Below are 12,403 nucleotides of genomic sequence, written 5' to 3' on the forward strand. Positions count from 1 at the left end.
GAAAATAGGTTCCCCAAAAGCCAATACAAACAGTAGGGACGAATCCTGGTACCACTGCCAGTGGCCCCTCAGTCTGCCCTAGCCATACAACTGTCATCCACATACAGAAGGACTAGTTTGGTACTATGCTTGTTCCTTCCCTGTCTGGTTGGAGTTGGTGAGCTCCTATTAGCTTAGATCAACTGTTCAGTGGGTGTCTCCATCATTGTCTTGACCTCTTTGCTCATATTCTCACTCCACCCACTCTTCAACTGGACTTTGGGAGCTCAGTCCAGTGCTCCGATGCAGATCTCTGCCTCTGTTTCTATCAGCTGCTGGATGAAGGTTCTATGGTGATATTTAAGATATTCATCAGTCTGACTACAGGGCAAGGCCAGTTCTGGCACCATCTCCTCCACTGCTTAGGGTCTTAGCTGGGGTCATCCTTGTAGATTCCTGGGAATTTCTAAAGAGCCAGGTTTCTTACTAACCCCATAATGGCTCCCTCAATCAAAATATCTCTTTTTTGCTCTCCTTCTCTGTCCTTCCTCCATCTCGACTAGAGAAATACTGTTTCTAAAGAATAATGTCATGAAAATAATCCAGACAGCAGTAGCCATCATACTAAAATAATTTAAATAAAAACAGGTTTTATCCCTAATTTATTCTAAACAATAAAAATAACATTCACTTATAAAGCAATTTGTGCTTTATTTCAAATTGCTGAGAGGAGATGCGTGTCCTGATTGGGCTTCATTTCTGTTCATTCTTGTCTGGTTTCCAGAGTCAAAACAAACTGTTAATACCTCCAGGGCTAGAGGAATATTTTGGTAATTCCTGGTGTTTAGGAATTGGATTGACTTCAGTTAGCCTCAGCCATATCCAGAACACTTTCAAAGGGCCTTTGCATGAAAGAGTGCAGGCTGAGAGAGTCCGGAATCAGGTAGCAAATTTCCGGGCATTGATAGTATTCTTGAGTCTGATTGGCAGTTGCTCTGCCAGCTGGCACTGAGATAACACCCTTAAATCTGTGAGAACTTTGTGGCAACAAGGAAAAGGCATCATTTGTCCATAGGATCTGACCAGTATTTTGTCTGTATAGGACAGAAGCTGAGGTCAGTCTGTCAACTTGCCCCTGCTGTTCACTGTTTAGATACCTAACATGCAGTTTTTTTTTTCAAGTAAAATGTCTAGTTTCTATAATGTATGCCTACTTGACATGAATGTTTAATCTCAATTTCGGGTCCTCAGAATTCCCATTTCTCACCCAGCTGTAGCCCACACTCATTCATGAACGTTTAATTACCAACTCCACATTACTGGGGAAAGTAAAGTTGCTTTCATATCGCAAAGTAGGGTAAAGATAAAGAGATTTGGGCAAAAGGCCTTTGACTGCCCTAAGAGAAGCACAAAGCTAATGAATGTCATATTCAGCCCTCTCTCCATCTCTCCTCCCTTCCCTGTGCCACAGCCTGGAATCTCTCTATTCTCCCTTCATCTAAATGCCACTACCTTTTCTGTGTAGAGAACTTTGAACTCCCCAGAGTTTGTTGTATACTGACAGTCCTTTGTTCCCATGGCTCTGCAGGCCTGGAGCATCACCTACCACAGCTGGCTGACGTTCGTGCTGTTGATTTGGTCATGCACCCTTTGGATGATACGCAACAGGAGGAAATACGCCATGATCAGCTCGCCTTTCATGGTTGTCTATGCAAACCTGCTGCTGGTATTGCAGTACATATGGAGCTTTGAACTTCCTGAAATTAAGAAGGTCCCAGGATTTCTAGAAAAGAAAGAGCCAGGAGAGCTTGCTTCAAAGGTAAATGAATGAAGAGACAGGAAAGAAAGATCAGCAATAGTGATCATAGTCACCGCAAACAAATTTTCACAAAAGTAGCCTCTAAATGATTGGGGAATAAAAGTACGGGAGATTCAGACACCTCCCTTTTTATTCAGAACTGGAAAATAGCCCCAATGATCTCCCCATTATCCTACGGTCTCTGGTCCTGTTTTGCTTTTCATTTTGTGTCTGGGCCCTACCATTGCCCAGTTTGGGCTGAACTCACTCAGTAGCACAGGCAAGGCTTGAACTGACAATCCCTCTTCAACCTCCTGCTTGGCTGGGAGCAAAAGCCCATCTAGTGTGACTGGCACAGCATGGATGACCACATGCTTTTAGTTTTGACTTAGAAATGACAGCCTTTCTATTAAATATTTATAGTCATTATGCATAGTAGTGCAACTCAGCATCTCCCAAGTTTATTAGTAAAATCTGCATGGCATCAGCTGTTCTTCTCCCAGTTTCTCCTGCATCGGAAGATGTGGAAATAAGATTATACAACGTGAAATAGAAAATGCAACATAAACTATATGGAGAAGCTGGAGAATTGTTTGACAGGTTAGCAGTTTGTAAAATTCAGCTTCTTTGCATATGCCACTAGAGGTAACAGCTTATTGTGGATGATACTTTCCTATTTATGGTCTATGAGCATTCTAGCAGCAGAAATGATAACACTTGCATTTTGTGGTTTTTGTCGTCCTGACTTCACCTGCAGTAAGAACTTGCAATCATTTCACTGCGTTTTTTATTTTCTTGAATCATTTTAATGGTTTTGATTTCAGAACATTAAATATCATAGCTTACTATCTGTTTTACACACGAAGTCCAAACATGCATCCCCTACATGTTGATGACATTAAGACAATAAAAAACAATCTTCACATATATTAAATAAACTTCAAATTGTTTTCATCACTAGACATATAGGAAACTTCCTATCTCCAAAAGACGCAGTCATATAACGTGAAACAGTCTCTTCCTGGAAGCTACCATTTATGGTGTCCAGGCATCAGGTATCCCCCATACATTTATTTAGTGACTCAGCTAAGCAGAAGATGGGTCCTCAGAGCAGACTGAATGCCAAGGCCAGACATGGTGGCAAATGTCTAATCCCAGCACTTGGAAGGCAGAGACGGGTGGATCTCTGTGAGTTTGAGGCCAACCTGGTCTACAAAGCAAGTACCAGGACAGCCAGAGCTGTCTCACAGAGAAACCCTTTCTTGAGAAAAAGAAAAAAGAAAGAAAGAAAGAAAGAAAGAAAGAAAGAAAGAAAGAAAGAAAGAAAGAAAGAAAGGTGAATGCCATGGCCCTCTATTTAGCAGATTATGAAAATTTCATTCATCAGAGCAATATGCATTACGTAATTCTCTCTACTTAAATGTCCACATTATGTAAGTAAGCACAGACAAAAAGTAAATTAATCATTGGCTAGAACTGATATATGAAATAAAGGAATGACAGAAATTGTGCTGCTTTGGGAGGCAATGAAAAGACGTCAAAATAGATTGCAGTAATGGTTGTGCGACCCTGGAAGTAGACTGAAACCCACTAAGCAGACAGATCTCAGAAGATTCTTGGACTCTTCTCCAGAGCCTCGTGCATTCTAAGTATCTAGCCTACCTATATATACCACAGTCTTTGAATCGTACTCTCTTGAAATGAGTAAGTTGTGTGGTATGTGAATTGTATTTCAATAACACTATTACCAAAGCCAAAAATGTCCCTGCTATGAGCTAGGCTTCATATTCTCTAGAGGAAGGATTTCCTTGAATCAGGAGTTTATCCCCAGCCACAAGAGAATGTCAACATAGACACATGTCAGCTTAGAATTCTTTCTCAGGCACTGAAAAGATGAACAGGAAAACAAGCTGGTATGGCATGAAAAACTCTTTTCCATATCTGTGCAATCTTCCAAATAAGGACTACCGAAGAGTCAAAGGAGTGTCATACAAGACACACCGAACTCTCTCGGGGCCTGGCTGTCAGGAGGAAGTCTGTCTCTCACACTGACCTTGCAGGAGTCTAGTTGCTGGTGATGTTTTCCTGTTATCCTGAAATTGTTCATCTTCCCAGTGCCTTGAACAGTGCTCCACATGATCATAGCGTGTGAGGGACACTCATGTGCAGAAAGATGTGCGCACTGCTGCAGCCACAGGGAGAATGCAGTGCCAACATTGCTGAGTCCCCACCTCCCTGTTCTGCTTTCAGATTCTCTTCACCATCACATTTTGGCTGCTCCTGAGGCAGCACCTCACGGAGCAAAAGGCCCTTCAGGAAAAAGAAGCGCTTCTGTCTGAAGTCAAAATTGGAAGTCAAGAACTTGAGGAGAGGGGTAAGTGGGGGACTGGGCTGATGGGGGACTGGCTGCTCTTCTAGAGGGTACAGGTTCGATTCCCAGCACCATGGGGTAGCTCACAAACATGGCAACTCCAGCTCCAGGAGACTGAATGCCTCGTCTGACCTCTACAGACAGAAATAAATGTTTAGAGCGCACGTGTGGGCCCAGAGGGAGTATGTGTGTTGTTTGCTTTCAAAGAGGCAACTCCCAATGGAAGACAACACTAAATATCAGAGAAAATTTCTCTGAAGACATACTTGTAGTGAGAATTGGAACCAATAAACTAACTTAAATCTTTGGATTTAAATTCTTGGCTTTTTAAAGATAGGAAAGAAAAGAAGTGGATGCAGGGAACAAGGGAGGGGTAGTGATTTATTAACATGTCTTTAGCTTTAGTCTTTCTCTACAGATAGACAAGTCAATGAGAACTTGCTTTCTAATTCCCAGGCAGATGAATAAGTATGTTTATTGTTTCTAAGATGGGTTAGATGATATTAAAGAGGTATGGGGACTGGGAAGATGGCTCAGTGGTTAAAAATACATTCGGCTTGTGCAGAGGATGTGTGTTCAATTTCCAGCACCCACCTTAGGCAACGCTTAACTGTCACCCCAGCTTTTGGGGATCTGCTGCCCTCTTCTGGCCTCTGCCAGCATCTGCTTTCATGCACACATATCTTCTTCTGTCATACTCAAAACTAATTAAAAAAATAAACTAAATTTTTTGAAAAAGAAGAAGTTAAGTAGCACCATGTGACGTTAAGTAGCATCAGTTCTTAGAGAAGCTTGGCTGGCAACCCTAATGCAGTAAACCAAAAAAAAAAAAAAAAAAAAAGCACAGACTAGCGAATATTGTTTGTTTAGTTGTTATTAAACCCAACTTTGATTCTTACTTCAGAAACAGTACTCCCTAAGATTTAAACGTGGCCTATCTGAGCTTGAATGTCTATTCATTGCAATGATTAAGTCCTCAGTTTTAGTAAAGAACGGTTAATTTAGCATAAACAATCTAACCCCCAATTCAGTTTTAGCTCCCTCATTCCGGGAAGCCACCGGTTACTTAAATAAATTATTCAAATGTAGGTAGCTTTGGAAAGACAGTGCAGGTAACTTTGACACAATTCCCTAGACAGCAGCATAGTTTAAATGAAAATGAGATTTTCCTTTCATACCAAGTTGTTAAATTATTTTAGGCTTATCTTAATAATAATTGCAATTTACACTTAAAGTAAATTGTATTTGGCCTTAACTCTTATGCTTTTAGTCAGTTAAGTCTTTGGGTTAAGATAGCTAGCACTGGTCGCATTCTTACCCTGCTTATGTTGTTGTTTATTGTCATGAAACACATAGAATCAGAAATAGCCTCATAGTGTAATTTTGACTATCATTACACTTCATCTTTCCGCTGCCTGACCCTCGACACTGAAAATGTCAAAAGCGCTACAGAGAGATTAGCATACAATACTCTTCTCTATACTCCATTTTAAGAAAGTTATAAAAACTATCAATCAGTTGTCAGTGTTGCCTTATATTTTAGAGCAATCTAAAGTCATTTAATAACTCAGAAAACACATGCTTCCATGCCCACACACACCACCTGGAGCCAAAGCATGGCTGTAGCCAGGACTAACGACATGGTCTTCTGTTTAGATGATGAGGAACTCCAAGATATACAAGTGGAAGGAGAGGCCCCAGAGAAGGCAGAAGGGGAAGAGGAAATAAAGGAGGAGCGGCATGAGCTAAAGAAGGAGGAGGAGGAAGTGGCAGAAGATGATGACCAGGACATCATGAAGGTGCTAGGCAATCTGGTGGTGGCCCTGTTCACTAAATACTGGATCTACGTGTGTGGGGGCATGTTCTTTTTCGTCAGCTTTGAGGGGAAAATCGTCATGTACAAAATCATCTACATGGTGCTGTTCCTGTTCTGTGTGGCCTTGTACCAGGTAGGTAAACATTATGTGCCCAAGGTTTTAATTCTCACACGTGATCTGTGAGTAGAGATGAGTTCTCTGTTAAGATAACCATATTTTAGAAAATGATGACACTCAGAACCCTAAAGTCAAGAATGACTTAGAATCAATGGATTTTCTCACTTTTTTTTTCATTTCTATTTGATCAATGTTCATAGCCTTTGTCCCACAGCAATATAACTAAAATAATCTTTTAGGTATTTAAGTGTATCAATCCTTTATGCTATAGCTAATAGTTCAAACCCTTGAATAATATTTATTAACTTTATGGAAAATAACTAGCAGAAAAAAAATAACATACCAATATTTTAAAAAAATAAATCAAAGTCTATACACCTTAATGAACTTCCGTGCAGTGGAAACAGCCATTCTGAAGTGAGGTTACACATCTGCTATTGGGTGTCATCTTCTGCACTTAAAAGTGAAAAACCCATGGTAGGGATAAAACTAGAACTAGTTTTGACATTTTTATTTTAAATTCTTTAAAACTTAAAAATAAAAATTCCTAAGTTTTCCAAAATGTATTGATTGGAAAACTATCTTTGTAATTAGATCATATTTTTAACATTTAATAATTTAAGAGCAATGTGTGGATAACCTTAAGTAATTAGGGATTCTCCAGTTTGCTCATATTGCAGGTTTTGGGATCAGGAAGATGTTTGTGTGCGTGTGCGTGAGAGAGAGAGAGAAAGCAAGAGCTTTAGTAGCATAAACTAATGATATTCAAATGAGTTGACCTCTTCACAGACTTTGTTTGACCTGGTTTGAGAAGGGAGCCCAATGACACAGGCTAGAGTAACTACAGTATTCTTTCAAGCATCCAACAGAATACCTGACAATCACCATAGCAAGACTTCTTTAGATGTGATAATGAGAGTTTGAAAATGTTCTCAGCAGACATTGATGAACTCTTGAATACTTCTAAGGTATTCAAGAAGAAGGAAGAAATGTCCTCCATTGAGTATTTCACATTTTTGCTCATTAAATACAATATTGAATTTCAAAATGAGTGCAGTTTACTGTAAACAACAAAAAAAACATCATGGCTGCCATCACTTGGTCTCCTAGAGATGAGATGTGCTGAGAGGCTTCTGGATACTGTCTAGGAACTCTGTGAAGCATGTTCTCACGGAGAAGAAGCTGGAACCAGCAACTTATACAAAGACGCAGTTAGCTATGGCTAGTTCAGCTGCAGTTCTAACGCCTAGCAACACAACTAAACTGCCAAAAGAACTTTAGGAAACCTAAAACTAAAATAGACTTCAACCCATGCTTATTCAGTCCCAGTCCAGCTGGCCTTGGTGGGCTCCCAATAAATCAGTTCCAATGTCACAGTGGGTGGGTGCACCCCTCGTGGTCCTGACTTCCTTGCTCATGTTCTCCCTCCTTCTGCTCCTCATTTGGACCTTAAGAGCTCAGACCGTTGGTCCAAATTGAGTCTCTGTCTCTATCTCGATCCATCGCCAGATGCAAGTTCTAAGGTGATATGTAAGATATTCATCAGTATAGGATAGGATCATTTCAGGTTCCCTCTCCTCAAGCATGGGTTGAAACTGGACTCTCTGAACATGGCGGACAATGAAGGCTGATGAGAAGCCAAGGACAATGGCACTAGGTTTCGATCCTAATACATGAACTGGCTTTGTGGGAGCTTAGCCTGTTTGGACGATCACCTTCCTGGACCTAGATAGAAGTGGGAGGACCTTGATCTTCCCGCAGGGCAGGGAATTTGTACTGCTCTTCAGTATCGAGAGGGAGGGGGAATGGAGTGGGGGGAGGAGGAGAAGAGGAGTGGAGATAGGGAAAGGGGAGTGGGGGAGGGGCAATATTTGGGAGGAGGGGGAGGGAAATGGGGAACGGGGACAGGTGGAAATTTTAATTAAAAAAGAATAAAAATAATTTAAAAATAAAATAAAATAGACTTCACTTCAAAGATTCCTATATGTGTTCCATGCCTTGCTTAATTAAGCCAGATGCCTATATGAGCCTTTTTCCCAATCATTTTTCTGTATTCTGTTGTTTCCTTTTAATTTTCATTACCTGATTTGCAGGTTCACTATGAATGGTGGAGGAAAATTCTGAAATACTTCTGGATGTCGGTGGTCATTTATACCATGCTGGTGCTCATCTTTATATACACTTACCAGTTTGAAAACTTCCCAGGCCTGTGGCAAAACATGACTGGCTTAAAGAAAGAAAAGTAAGGGCTCCGTGCCTGGGATGGGATGGAACGGGAAGGGGGCACACATGTCGACACTCCTGGTGCACATTGTTCCTGAAAACTCGAAGCACAATTTTAGGAAAACGTGATGCTGTGAAGGTCTTCCAAGGCAAGTTAGAGAGCCCCCTTCTCCTGTGTTCTCCCTGTCAAAGTCTGAGCTTGAAATGTAAGTGAAGGGTCCATGATTGGCTGGCCGGCAAAAGATTTTTCCATTCCCTTTTAATGAAAGATGATTTTTAGTCGTCCATCCCGTGGGAAACACAGCTACCTTGTAAAATGCCATGCCTTCTGCTCCCCCGATCAGCACGTAGTTTTCCAGCCTATGGGAGGCTCATGAGTGCACTTGCCTCTTGACCGTGTCTAGGCTTAGACTCTTTGGTGCCACAGGAAAAAGCATTCCTGCTGGGCTGCTGTCCCAGAGTGACATGATTGCATGTGACCGCAGGCAACAGATCAGTCTTTCTGATCTTCTCCTACAAATCTCTGGGATTAGTTTAGAAATCCAGGCATAGCTGGGTCTTGATCTGAAAATGCGGAGGTGTCAAGAGATGTGTGTGATTAGACAAATACAACCACACGGATTCATTATAGATGCTTGTTGAATACTTGTTCTGTGCCAGGGATACAATAGGAAACAAGAAAGGGAATTGAAGCCTGGGAAGCCAAAATAATCAATCTACTGTGATGCGTGTAAGTGCATTAAAACATGCATTAATCTGTGAAGGAAACCCTAAGCTGCTGGAGGGGGAATGGAGTGGGGGGAGGAGAAGAGGAGTGGGGATAGGGAAAGGGGAGTGGGGGAGGGGCAATATTTGGGATGAGGGGGAGGGAAATGGGGAACGGGGACAGGTGGAAATTCTTCAGTGAGGGGTCCTTTAAATTCTACCTGGTGTGCAGAAGCCAAACTGTTCCGGGAAAACTGTGATTTTGAGTCCAGGATCTGGGAGAGCATCCTAGGCAGAAAGTAGAGCAGATACAAAGGCCTGAAGGCAGGATAGACATGGTTGTGGGTACAGAAGGGATGAAAGAAAGTTCTTCTTCTGAGAGCAAGAAGACAGCAAGAGAGGTGAGAGGGCACCTCAGAAGTCCAGGCCAGGTACAGTAAGCAGTTTGTATTTTATTCCTGCTGGAATTTTCATCAAATCTTAGAAGCTTCCTTGGGAATGTGACTTGTGGGGAGCAGGAACAAAGTCACATCACATGCACTTAGCAACTGTCCTGTGAGAAACACAAGATCCTCCTCAGACCCAGGAGAAGAAAGACACATAATGGTTGTGTGTGTGCTGGTGGGGGGAGTGGTCCAGAGGCACTTAGGGGGTGAAACAAGCCTGCAGGAGCATGCTAGGATCGGGGATGCTCTTGGAGGCTAAATTTCGCACGAGGCAGATGTCTGCCCCATTGAGTGGTTCAGGAGAGACCAGAGTGGAGAATGGCTTTGCCAAGGAAAAGAGGGAAGCCAAGGCCGATACTGGAACCACTACTTTCCAGTAGGAATATGGGTCTGGTTGCACAGGAGGTCGTGATGCTGTTAGCATTTTCGTTTTGGCAACAGAAAGGTGGGTAGGTTCGTGGGAGGATGATGAGGTCAGCCAAGAAGAGCACAAGAAAAGGTACCCCAACTGAATCAAATGGATTTCAGTTGCTATGTACAGTACAAAGAAGGAGGTGGGGCTGAAGGAAAAGCCAGAGATGTGTGATGTGTTGACCCCAAAACTATTAGAAGAGTCTGTGTGTTCGAATACAAAATAAGGGCAAAGACGTAGCTGCTGAATTGGTCTACAGGGACTTGTTACTAACTGCTCTGAAGACAAGCTAGTTGGATTGGTACAAATAGTAGGGAGTAGTTATAAGTGGTCAAGGCAGAGAATGGCTGTTGTGGCTTGTGAGAGAGAGGCTGGCAGGAAGTGCCTCAGAAAGGTCCCTGCTTTTGTTCTATCTTCTTCGACAGGCTTGAGGATCTCGGCCTGAAGCAGTTCACGGTAGCGGAGCTGTTCACACGCATTTTCATCCCCACTTCCTTTCTGCTGGTGTGCATCCTTCACCTCCACTACTTCCATGACCGGTTCCTGGAACTCACAGACCTCAAGTCTGTCCCCAGCAAAGAAGACGCCACCATCTACAGGTGAACAAATCAAAGAGGCAGCGTCTCCTGTCTGTGCCGGTACCCGGCTTCAGTGGGAAGCCAAATCCAGCACTCTCACTTGAATTTTCAACCTTGAACTTCTCACTTGTGTGTGCGTGCGTGTGTTTGTGTGTGTGTGTGTGTGTCCCAGGCAGCAGAGTCACAAGATGCCCTTTGAGAATTTGCCCCGTGGGGATAGGGTGGGACACAGAAACTGTCCCACTTCCTTCAGTGATAGTCAGTGCTTGACACTGAATAGTCCTTAGAACCCAAGGGATTTCACAGACAGCTTGATGGAGGGAAAACGTTCATCAGTGACACTTGTCAATTATTAGAAAATATTACGACTTAATGTTCTTTGATGTTGCTATGATGCCTACAGCTAAAAACTATTTACTATTGAATTCTGATAATATGCATGCTTAATTTAAGTATACTCAGCAAATCTTCAAAAGTCATTTTCAAATAATTTAGAAATCGGTTTTAAGCTTGACATGGGTGACCCCTGCCTATAATCCCATCACTAGGAAGGTTGACAAAGGAGAAGGTGTAGCCACAAATTCAAGGCCAAACTAGACGACAAAGTGAATTAAAACAAATAAACAAACAAAAACCAAATAAACAAAAATGGGGGGAGGGGGGCTAGAGAACTCTTACATTTGTGAGATTTAACTGTTGATCATTGCTAATGATGACTTAAAATTCTTTTTGTTCCTAAAGCACTCTCTTCCCTTCAAGGAGTATTTTCTTCTCTTTAAAATTTCTTCCTGTTTGTAGAAGCTTTCTGTCACTATTCTCCTTATTGCCATGTGTCTGGGTTTTCTGATATATCATCAAATAGGATATAGGACATAATTTGTACGGAAGAGTAAATGTTTTCAGAACCACAGTTTTATGCAAGACAAAAGGCTCAACAAAGCTTCTACCAGACTAGTCACCTACCTGTGTTGGCTGTTTTTTGTCTACCTGACCCAAATAGAGTCATCAGAGAGGAGGGAGCCTCAATTGAGTAAAAGCCTCCATAAGATCAGGCTGCAGGCAAGTCTGAAAGGCGCTTTCTTAATTTGGAATTGATGAGAGGAGGCCCATGCCTTTGTGGGTGGGGTCATCCCAAGTAAGGGGTCCTGGACTCTATAAGAAAGCAGGCTGAGCAGACCACAGGGAGCCAGTTAAGCAGCTCCCCTCCAAGGCCTCTGCATCAGCTCCCGCCTCCAGGTTCCTGCCCTGCTTCAGCTCCGGTCCACACTGCTGTTAATGATGAACTCTTACATGGACTGGTGAGGGAAATGAACCCTTTCCTCCCCAAGTTGCTTTTGCTCACGGTGTTTCTTCACAGCAATAGTAACCCTAGCTAAGACACCGCCTAAAAGAGATTTAGACTGAGTGTGTATGTGAAACTTGAATTTAACCCAAAGTTCCCTTGAAGGACAAATGTACTGCCGGGCCTGTTATGCATGTTACTTCCTGTGACACGTACATGCTGTCTACTTTCTACAACTATAGCAGTACAATATTGGCCTGTCAACCAGTAAGGCACAGCAGCCCTAAATATGCAACCCCTTCGAGATCACCGCTCCTTTCTTCCTGTTTGTGGTGACTTTTCCAAGAAAACTTAGGAGCATGAGAAAAGGGGAAGTGTTGAAGAGTTGCTTGGGATTTCCCTTTCAGATCTAAAAACAAAATTTGTTTAAATAATTTTGGTGTTATGAAGTTTTCTGTAAGAGTGTTCTAGAAAAGTCACAAAAGTTGAATTTAAATATTTGGTATGTATATCATCTTTTTAAAATTCTCTCTGATCATATTTTTCTTACTGATAATTTTCACATGCCAGTAAGTTTTTGTCCTGAGTTCTAATCAATGACTGCAATTAGATCCCAATGGTAAGGAAAAATAAGTATGTTCAGAGTTGGGATCGACTTCCCTGCTAGCTTTCTCT

General features: G+C 42.1%; 1 protein-coding gene across 4 annotated transcripts in view; it reads left to right on the top strand.

Annotated features, from left to right (window-relative positions):
• Positions 1-12,403, top strand: part of Piezo2 (piezo type mechanosensitive ion channel component 2) — a 347,577-nt gene that overhangs the window by 254,130 nt on the left and 81,044 nt on the right. For all 4 annotated transcript variants that reach the window (XM_057788597.1, XM_057788599.1, XM_057788598.1 and 1 more), the window contains exons 13-17: positions 1,568-1,798; positions 4,028-4,151; positions 5,805-6,097; positions 8,176-8,324; positions 10,294-10,467. In XM_057788597.1, the coding sequence (XP_057644580.1) occupies positions 1,568-1,798; positions 4,028-4,151; positions 5,805-6,097; positions 8,176-8,324; positions 10,294-10,467 (971 nt within the window). The remainder of the gene's footprint in view (positions 1-1,567; positions 1,799-4,027; positions 4,152-5,804; positions 6,098-8,175; positions 8,325-10,293; positions 10,468-12,403) is intronic.

The sequence above is a fragment of the Chionomys nivalis genome, chromosome 14 (genome assembly GCF_950005125.1).
Source record: "Chionomys nivalis chromosome 14, mChiNiv1.1, whole genome shotgun sequence".
Classification (NCBI taxonomy): domain Eukaryota; kingdom Metazoa; phylum Chordata; class Mammalia; order Rodentia; family Cricetidae; genus Chionomys; species Chionomys nivalis.